The sequence below is a fragment of the Antrostomus carolinensis genome, unplaced genomic scaffold (assembly GCF_000700745.2).
Source record: "Antrostomus carolinensis isolate BGI_N321 unplaced genomic scaffold, ASM70074v2 scaffold3807, whole genome shotgun sequence".
NCBI classification, from domain to species: domain Eukaryota; kingdom Metazoa; phylum Chordata; class Aves; order Caprimulgiformes; family Caprimulgidae; genus Antrostomus; species Antrostomus carolinensis.
In genome coordinates this window covers 6,946-17,904 of record NW_010328033.1, presented here as the reverse complement: position 1 = coordinate 17,904, position 10,959 = coordinate 6,946, and the positions used below count along the sequence as shown (strand labels likewise).

At 36.0% G+C, this 10,959-nt stretch overlaps 1 protein-coding gene across 1 annotated transcript in view; it reads right to left on the bottom strand.

Moving 5' to 3' along the window:
* The window catches only part of SLC41A2 (solute carrier family 41 member 2), a 44,845-nt gene extending 35,607 nt beyond the window's left edge, over positions 1–9,238 (bottom strand). The window contains exons 1-3 of the mRNA XM_010172098.1: positions 8,542–9,238; positions 5,682–5,789; positions 444–515 (exon numbers count right to left, since the gene is read on the bottom strand). Of these exons, the coding sequence (XP_010170400.1) occupies positions 444–515; positions 5,682–5,789; positions 8,542–9,096 (735 nt within the window). The 5' untranslated portion in view covers positions 9,097–9,238. The remainder of the gene's footprint in view (positions 1–443; positions 516–5,681; positions 5,790–8,541) is intronic.
* Positions 9,239–10,959: the final 1,721 nt, after the last annotated feature.

Here is a 10,959-nt window from a genome sequence, read left to right as displayed (position 1 = left end):
CAAATGATCCAGCTATTTAAAATGTTGTTTATTATCCAAAAGCTCTATCACATACTTCCTTTAAACATTGAGTCCAATGTAAATACAGTACTGAAAACATTTGAGAGGTCAAATTTAAAAGGTTTTGCCAAATCTGAAATTTTTCTCTAATCATTCTCAGGTTCTCTCTCAGAAAAATTAAAAAGAAAACACCCTTGGTACATTTTAAAATAATATGTTACCTATTCTTCTGTTAAATACAAGCTCATATTGTTTTAGAGAAGAACTACGTTGTTAAAAAAAAAATCAGTCATGCAAACATTGTATGTTAAGTATGAGCCACTGTAGTACAGCTAGTTTCCCATTAACACTGTCCATCTCCATGCTTGCCAATGCTTGTGATGGACTTTTTGAATAACTTCACTCACTTACAAGAGTTAGTCAAATAACTCCATTATATTTACCTGTTTTAAGGCCAAATTGCCAATTATGAGGTTCCATTTCTCAATGGGAGAATCCATTTTTCCAATATTTACCTGTCAAAATTATGAAAGAATTTCAGGCATTTGGGTTTAAAATTGTATTGCTTGAAAATGCACTAACAAGGCAGACACCCAGAAATAATTCAACACATACAAAAAAAGAGACTTTTCGAAAGCACGTTAAAACCAAGCTATAATTTTTCAAGTCGAACATTGCTGTTGATTTTAAATTGTACTTACAGTATCTATCCAAAAGTAGCTACACTTGATGCAGTTTTACATAGTAACTTGTCTAACATTAGCTTACTGTGCAAGATATACTAGCCACCTTACATTCCAGGAATGTCCAAGCACCACCAGTGATTAGGTCAGTGACTGGAAGGGAAACTTATCAGTGTTCAGTCACTTTAGACAGCTAGAGACTTATTATGCCGTAAATCATATAAGTCTCAACCTAAAGCAGCAGCTGGAAAGACAAAAATATATTATTCTAAGAAATTTAAAAGCACATACATACTCTTTTATAATGTATTCCCTACTTGTACTTATTTTTTTGAGTTGGAGAACAAGATTGGAAGAACAGTACGTACCACTGCAATATGACTATATTTAAAATAACTTCCCTTTTGAGATAACTGAAAGATTTTTTACAGGTTGAGCATAAACTTTAGTGGTTTTTTCCATAGAATACTAATTTATAAGATAACAAACTTCTCAAAACACAGGAAGTCTTAATGCATATTTTGTTCTTCTTTTGATAATTTATTTCCAGTTGATTTTACTTACATTTCTTTTCCACTTTGTTCCATTTTGTGACGTGCAAGGAACAAAGCATTAAAAGAAATGCTAACTTAAAAACTTAGAAATATGATAAGACACTTTATCTCAATCTACATTATAAATATTTTACAGTGTTCAAAGTCCAGTCAAAGCTCTGCAATTACATGCATTAAATTTAAATATTACAGCAATATTTAAGGTAGTGCAGATAAGAATCTCCTTCGCATCCTTCTTAAATATATATGCTAAATGACTGAAATGGCAGGCTACAGAGAGCTTCACTCCTTTTCTCCTTTAAAGAAGTTTTTGTAAAATTATCAAAAAAATCCCTGTTAAAACAGTAATCTTGCAAAATGCTTAATGCAGCCTAAAAGTGAGCTGCTGCCAAATGACATAGTTCTTCTTTCCCCTACTATCAGCTACACACTCATGTTTTCTTTCTTGAAGCAGATCTACCAACTCCATGAGTGAGTTCAAGGCAACATAAATTTGCTTGCTGGTTTGATGGAAAGCACTTCTTTTCAGGAAGCAAAAAGGGGTTATCTTCTACAAAATGGTCTGATCCATCACATGCAACCATATAACCATGCACAAATGCTCCTAGGGTTTGGAAGGGAGAAAAAGAGCAGGACCATTCCTTTCAGCTGCAGATATCCATGAAGTAAGATCAAGTTCACTGTGATACTGAGAAATAGATGAACCTAAACAAGAAGTTTGTAAAGTCATATTGCTAATGCCTAACCCTGATAACATACAGTCAAAATAAGAGTCTGCATAAGTTTACAGGGATGACTAGATGAGTGGTGTTTTGGTGTTGGGTTTGATTTTTTTTTTGTTACTTCCTCTTAAAAAAGAAGAAAAGGGAATAGGGAGAAAAGGCAGCAGTGTGAACCGAAACAATGAGAGTGACTCAAACTACAGAACACAGCTGAAGAATACAAACCACACAATATAAATGTTGTGCTTGAGTGGGCAGTTGACCTAAGTACACCTCACAAAGTTACGCCAGCACAGCAGTGGGAGGAGGGAGAACGGTTTGCATTAACACCAACACCAAAAAGAAGTACAAGCTATGCCATGATGTAGATTAAAAACACAGTCTTGAGATATATTTAATGAAATGACTGATTCTTCAGTGGATGGGAAATTGTGAGTGATGAGTAACAAGCAGCCAAAGTAGGAATTTGGGCAACGAGAAGAATGAAGGTGATCAGGCAAAATTTTAAACCGGATATATTATGAATAACAGAAACTTGCTAACAAGACATTATTTTTTGGCTGACTCCATATTGCAATGGAGTAAAGATAATTAGTTTACAGCTCCAAAAGCATAGACATGTCTACAAATTCGGATGCAATTATAAGCTAATGGAGCTAGAAGGGTATGAATTAGCTCCAATGCTGAACTCATGTTAGAAATTTCCTCCTCAAAGATAAAGCTATTGACAGGGGCACAATCTTGCGTTTACTGTAAAGACAGTATCTGGTGGGGAGACAGCTACTGCAAATTTAGGTCTGAGAAAGGAAGATTAATCATACAACTGCCTCCAACTGTTTAGATACACCGTGATTTAATATACTCCTTCAGTTTTCACTTAGTATGAGGATGACAGGACCAATGATTGGATGGCTAAAGTGAGTTGGGGGTCAATGAAATCAATGTGAAGAGTGCAAAGGTCTGAATAACCTCGTTCATAAAGGTCTGAAATAACTGGTATGTAAACTGCAGGTCAAATACCAAACTTTTTAATTAAACTCTCCAGTAAGGAGTGATACAATATGACACAGCAGCTGTTTTTAAAACCTGGGGGAAGTAGAGCAACCAAAGCAACTGTCCTGGAGTTTAAATTCGTACCTGGTAACTAAGCCCAAATTGTCAACTGTAAGAAGTTATATGTAACATATAACAGGTTTCCACAGGTTTTTGTTTGGTTTTGTTTGGGCTTTTTTTTAACTAACAATTAGAAACATTACTGAGTTCTTGTGCATTTGTTTGCCTTTGCAGTAGCACTTGAGGGTATGCTGCTAGCTACCCACCAGCTCACAGAGCTGTGCACGTTGCAACTGGTGTTGAGCATGAAAAAAGACACATAAGAGAAAGTTGGAAGGTTCTTTGTATGATATTTTTTCTGTTTTTTTCACATATAAAAACTAAATATAATCTTGTTAGCATTTTGTTCCTACTGAATTATCTATATTGTTCTTATTCTGTAGAGTATTGTTTTCTTAAACCTTCACTGTGTTGTGCACCAGTGCAAATACACACACACTCTACAACATTTACTGATGAGCTCTTCACCAGCTAGAACAAATCAGAGCCACCACCGGCAAAGGAGAGAATTTTCACCAAACTGACAAGCCTCGACCCTCCTCCCTGTGAAGGATGTCCAATGAACATACAGCATGACCACGGAAGTCCTGGAAAGTATTTCCATCACCTGTGTAACTTAGTCCATGGTCTGTTATGGTTCTTAAAGAAAACAAGTCATACAAGGAAATTAGAGGCATTAGAAAACAAACAAAGCTGGGAAACAGCTTGGAACCAGTGGTGCTGTGACCATGACTTCGGGCAATGCCAAAGAAACTGAAGCTCCCACACAACACATACCATTGTCTGAAGACACATACACTTCACTGACCTCTTTGTAGCCAGTTAATTAAACTTCATGGTGTAAGGACATGAATAGAGCCAGCTAACACGATTTGGCCACGGTAGACATAGGACAATTTCTGGTACTGGGGAGGAAGCCTTCATGGCATGCTTGAGTAAAAACCTTTGAAGCATCAGCTGATTTATGTCTTGGTGAGACTTAATGACAGTGGTAAGTGGCACTGGTAACATTCCTCAAACCAAATCCTCTCAGAATTGGCTGTTGTTTGAGTCTTGGTAGGAGCTTGGGCTTCAATTGAACAAATTTGCTCCAAAAAATCATGTTCAAGACATCTACAAATCACATTACCACACAGTTTACAGGGATACTCTTAGAAATTCCACTTTGGGCTCAGGGGAAGTGGCCTGAACCTCATGATGCCAACTTCGGTTAAACACTGAACATGTAGCCAGTGCTGTGGGAACTCCAGTATCCTTTTTCTGTGTGTGTGAGAGGGAGATCAACTCCTTGACTTTTGGTAACGGTTGATGGATAATACGAACTGAGGTCAGGATTCCCAGTACAGAAATAGAGTCTGCATGACCCTTTTCCAAATGTCCCCCGAGAGCTGTGAGGTTCACAGATGAGATGGCATTGGTGAGGATGGGGAAATCCACCACCGATTGGCCCAAAGGAGTTCTGCAGTCATGATCTGGTAAAGGTCATAACCTCAACTAAGACAAAGAATTAAAGATCCCATTAACTGAAGTAGAAGTGGTGGAGCTGATTCTGACGTTCTTCCTTTAAGCCTTCAGTAAGGCAGATCTTGGACTTGGTATATTTTTCACTATGCAATACAAGCAGTTTCAATCCTCAGGTCACGAACTGTACCAGTCAGGAACAAATTAAGCAACAGGTCAACACAAAAAGCCCAACCAGTAAGGTAAAAGACAAAAGTATTCATGCTTGACAGCAAGATTTAAATACACAATATTGTTAAGAAACAGTAAGAAAGATTCATTCAAGCAGGAACAGGTAGAGAGCGGGGCCCTTGCTGGAGAATGGAAAAGTGATCTTACAAAGGAGAAACACTGCATTAGGCAGTGTTTTACAGAGATACCCAGTTCAGGTGTCAGAAATAGTTTAGTCACATTATTAGAACATTCTGCTCACTATAGTCATTCACACACACACAAAAAAAGCTATATGGTAAGGCAATCTGGCTTGCTTTGGCCAGAAGAAGGAAGGAATGGAACATCTCCTGAGACACAGAAAAAGAACTATGACAAATATGTAAGAAAGAAGACATGGAAAAAATGTACTTATGCTATGTTACAGTCTTGACACACACAAAAAAATAAGCAGACCATCCAAAAAAACACCACAACAAAAGAGGAATAAAATTATTCAGACAGAAAGCTACAGAAGAGTTTCTTATAATTTGATCAACAAAGGTCTGGCGCAGCAGTGGTAGCAATGCTTTAGTTTGGCACCACAGTGACTTTTAGAAAAATGTGTTTGAAACATACACATTTTGTTAGGCTATTCAAACTCCCTCAAGGCCAAAGACATCTGTCAACCTTACCAAATACATATGTAAATCTCAAAAAACTACTTTATCTCTTCTGAATGATGACTCAGAAGAGACCAAATAAGTAAAATTTTGATCTATGGAGATTAGAAGAGGGTCACCTTTTTAAATATGTCAATTTAATAACAGATTTAAAGACCCTCCATAACAGCCAGATTAAGCCATAGACATAAAACATTTGTGTTCCAAAGTTCTATTTCCTTTTGAAATATTTACAACATATATCTGAAGAGTGAAGAGGAAGAGAAAGTTACTTACAGCAGTTGACAGCCGGGATGCCAAGGTCATTTCCAAATTTCCTTTGAGACCCAGAAGTGCAGGAACCAGGATAAAAACTTCAGTAACATTCTTGAACACATCCCAGTGCTATACAAAGGATACAGTGGGAAACATTCAATTGAAAAATTCTCTTTAGATCATCCGCAAAGTATTAAAAAAAATCTGTAACTCTTAACTTAAGCCTCTAACAAAAAATAATTCTTTTTATATCAGACCTAAAAATCTAAAGCCAGAACTGTTATCTATCTAGATAAAATAGATTTATGACTGCATATTACTACTTCAAAGATGAGAATATCAAAAACAAGAGATATAAAATTTGGCCTTAAAACAAACCTAGTTAAAAAAAGATGTTATTAATTGGAAGTCTTTTTTTTCATGACTTTAAAATACTGCCAGGTGCTGAGTGCTCTTGAATTCTGCTCTTAACTTATAATAATATTTTCAACTTTTCCCTTCTAGCTGTGTAGAAACCTCACATAAAACCAACAAGGAATTAGTTATCGTATGAACAGAACCTGCAAGTGAAAAAAGCTTCTCTTTATTCTTTTACTTCCATGTGTGAAATTTAGAAAAGTACAGTTTTCCAAAACTCAGATTTTATAAAGCAAAGACAAACTCTGCAATAATTTTTTGCCTGCACTGAGTTCTCAACACAGATATGCTGTACTACTTTGTATGTCTGCTAATTCATGTATTTAATTTGTAATCATTTACCAACTTTAACTAAATTAACAAAACCATAAACTGCCTTCACATTCATGGATTTGCAATCATTTAAATTATTATTTTAATTGAAATAAAAGGATTCCATTCTCAAATGTAAAAAAGATATGAGAATTTCCTGTATGTCAAGTTACATATGTATTTACTACTGGGAAAGAAGAGCTATGAAATGGTTTGTTAAAAACAAACAAACAAACAAAACCAAAAAAACACAAAAAACAAGCTTAGAATGCTTTGTTGTCTTCAAATTTTCATGTTCAAAACATATTCTGTCACATTTAAAAATCCTGCTTTACTGACATCGCAGTTTAAGGCTTAGTTTAAGGTGAAAAAAGGTAGTACTAACACTAGCTATTTATTTTTGCCTTTGTGTCATTCATGGTGAGCTGGACTGAGAGACAAATCAAGATTAAAAGTAATACAAAAGGAAAAATGAAGATATATCTCAGTCCAGCTCAAAACCAGCTATACAAACACTTACATTCCCTTAAGGGAAGGAAGACAAGGTGAAACATTTTGTTGGAAGCCAGTAGTGGCAGAAGGCACAACTGCTTCTTTTGGCTGATCATTGGGCTGCATCATGAAGTCAATCATATATTAACAGAGTACAAACAAAGCAGCTGTACAAAGAATAAACTGGTAAGATGTAAATGAACACAGCACGAGATTGGTGCAAAGCAGTGCAAGGAAGCACTAAAGTTTGCATGTCAATTTTTATTTCCTTTTTTCTTGATGTATAAATGTGTCTTTCATTGCAATCGGTTGAAGTCCAAGCTTCCTGTACACTCTCAAGATTCTGAGTGACAAAGACGGTCACCTCTTACTCTTATTTAAATTAACTTTGTAAACCCTTCAGTGTAGCTAAAGAAAACCCTAAAGCTGAATGAAACAAAACAAAACAAAGGAAAAAAACACATTAATTTATCTACTGTCTTTCAGTTTGAATATTGTGGTTATTTCATATTGTTAAATAATTTTTTTTTAATTCATACAGGAAGAAAGGATCCATGAGATTTGTATTTATAAAAATTTTATGGATTTTAAAAACTAGAAATTAGGTAGGAAATAAAATATAGCCTTCAAAATGCAAAGAGAAGGCAAGAAAACAAACTAGTCCAACAAATCTTTCTTAAATGTTACTTGCTACAGAACTTTCTTCAAATCTCACAGCACAAAGAATTATTTCTTAAGCAACTGTTACTTTTAACTCCACTGGAATGCTGCTGATACCTACCACCGTGTTAAGCTAGAAACCAGTCCTAAAAATATTCTGTATCAGTAGGATCTTAGCGACGTAATACTCCAAAACAGGTTTTAAAAATATTATTAAACTTAAATCTTAAAATTCAGAGAAAGTTCTATTTTATCTTAGTCCTGAATAACTATCATCAGTTAAATCTGCTACCACAAACCAAGATAATCTGGCTTCTCTGGACCTACTACAAGTATATTTCAAGGTGGATGTGACTTTGCAGCCCTGTTCACATCACTGATGTCTGTAATTCTGAGTGTTCAGTATACTTAATGTTATATAAAAAAGTTACTTACATACACGTCAATATTCACGAAAGTTCTAAATCACTTCATATTATTTTCATATACCATATGAATATAATGCACATTTTCATACACTATATGCATTATCATGGACTAAATGTACACAGTATTTCAGAAATTGCATAACCTTGAAGCACACAAGGAGATGAGATAATGCAATAAATTCTTCTAATCTTTTTAAACTCCTATGTATTGTGGCATCATGGTTAATTACAACTCCCACTTGACTATATATATATTTATTAGTGTCAACAGAATCTTGAACCATTACTATATTTCAATCCTTAGTTAAAGCAGAAGGCAATAGTTTTATTCACCAGCTCACTGTGGTTAAGCGACAACACCTACCAAGACTTGAATGACTCCAAATTAAACTTTGGAACTGTTTAAGATGAGGTTTGGGGAAAAGGAGTTCATAGTAGCACAACAATACACAGATCTAATTACTCCTAAATATTGTAAACATCTACAATAGCACATGTTAGAATCATAAAGCCCACAGACTTTTTTATAACAGCCCCCTGTTAAAAAAACATCTTTCAAAGCAAATACCAACCTGTACAATATCCAAAACCATGCCAGCAGAAACAGTTCCAAATCCTGCCAGCAAAAAAGGTACAAGGATCTGTAATGCCATAATACTACTAGATTCTTTGGGTTGTTTTCTACTTCCTTCCACAATGATATCTTCATTACTGTCACTAGATAGGTTGTCTTCCTGCAACATGGCATCTGTTTCTGAAGTGTCCATGCCATCACAGTAATTATAACTGGTAAAATCATCATAATCAGGGCTACAGCTAGATGGGCTGTGTCCATTACTACCATGAAAACCTGGTTCTGAGAAGTGATGGTACTCTGTATGTTGTTCAGATCTAATATTAAAATTGTGTCCTGCTGGTTGCAATCCATCTTGCCAGACACCATTCACTTTTTTGTGTCTTTCATCCTGGTTTATTTGGTAAACAACAGGAACCATACTCAAAAGCAGTCTCAAAAATTTATCAGACTGAATTGTATTAAGATTTATGGTCCAGTTCACAAAACCTTCTCTGTCATGAACTTTGCTATTTGTTTTGGAGACAGTAGATCTGCCTTTACAGTTAGTCATAGTGCTACAGAAGTACAGGTTGAAAAGCACTTTGTTCTTCAGTTAATGAAGAAATCTTGCAGCTGAGTCATCAAGTGCCACACTTCATGATTTTAAGACAGATAAACCAAAATGATCCTTTTTTGCATGCAAAAGTATTTTTTCATTGATCTCAGATCTTCAACAATTCCGTAAGCCAGACTGGATCTGCAAAAAAGTAAAAAGTATATATTCAAGCTTCAAAATATTTTAACTGTACAGAAGACACAAGATACTGGTTTAAATTATCAGTTCACCCAGCATCTTTCCAAAGCAAGTATTTGTAGAAATGCCAATCTCCTCCAACATTCAACTACCTAAGTTGAAATAAATTAGAAGGTAAAAAAGGAAAGTTGGTGGGTGAGGAAGTTTCACAAACTGATGAGTTTCACTTTCACAGGGAAAGAGAGAGACAGCAATATGGACTGTGAGTGAATTGGTGAGGGCCTAGCTTTTGCCTTTTTAAAGCCTGGGAAGCCAAAGTCTTCAGGCAGGTACCATGTGTAGCCCTACACTCCCAGTGGCCTTGAAAGCAGTAGGTCCCCAGAGAAATGTATTTCTGCAAGATGCAAGGGTATGGACAAATGGAACCCACATGATGCACTGTGAGGCCACTGTTGTTCCTCCCACTCTATGCTAATGGCAAGGAGCACAGAAAAAATAAGGAAAAAAAAAAAGCTGACATTCAAAATGCTTTCAGAGGTGACAAGCCCAAAGCAATATTCTGGACGGCAAAGGTCTCATGTTAACAGTCCCTGCTCTCCATCTCCATAAAAAGACAACAAACCGATATTGATATGTAAAATTCAAAAAAATGTTAATTTAAAATCATAGTAACTCAGTTTTCTCTGAAACAAGCATACAAATTATGTATGTTAAATATAAAGAGCTACCACATTCATTATAAAACAGGACTTTTTTCATAAAATCATAGAATCATAGAATGGTTTGGGTTGGAAGGGACCTTAAAGATCATCTAGTTCCAACCCCCCTGCCATCAGCAGGGACACCTTCCACTAGACCAGGTTGCTCAAAGCCTCATCCAGCCTGGCCTTGAACACTTCCAGGGAGGGGGCATCCACAGCTTCCTTGGGCAACCTCTTCCAGTGTCTGACCACCCTCACAGTAATTAATTCTTGCTAATATCTAATCTAAACCTGCCCTCTTCCAGCTTAAAGCCATTTCCCCTTGTTCTGGCATTAACTGCCTTTGTAAAAAGTCCCTCCCCAGCTTTCTTGTAGCCCCATCAGGTACTGGAAGGCCACTATAAGGTCTCCCTGGAGCCTTCTCTTTTCCAGGCTGAACAGCCCCAACTCGCTCAGCCTGTCCTCATAGGAGAGATATTAAAAATCTGATTTTAATTTAATTTTACATGAGGTGCAGGTTGCAGATATTTCCTGAAAGACAGGATACTCTGATGTCTAGTAACCACTAAAATGTAATTATTTGATCAATATTAACACTTGATGTGGTCAGTTTATTTTGCTTTCTGCAAATACAATATATTTTTTATGTTTAATGTGATTTAATGTGCATTTATTTCTACTTTGAAATGTCCATTATGGTAGAAAACTAAACAATTATATATTGGCAGCCTCAAGTCATTTGACATTTCCTTCATCAGAAGCCGCTTCGCCTTCCTCTTCTTCAGTTTTCATGCTGTGATAATAGTTACAGTAATTTACTGAAAGAACAACAGTTTTCATCTGACTTGAAGCTTTGTTGACTTTGGTATTTATTACTACACCACATTAATAAAGGTAAATGATTGGTATAAACAAAGAAACAAAGGTCAGACAGACCACACCAACACGATATGAGATAACACACCTCCACAAGCTCAAG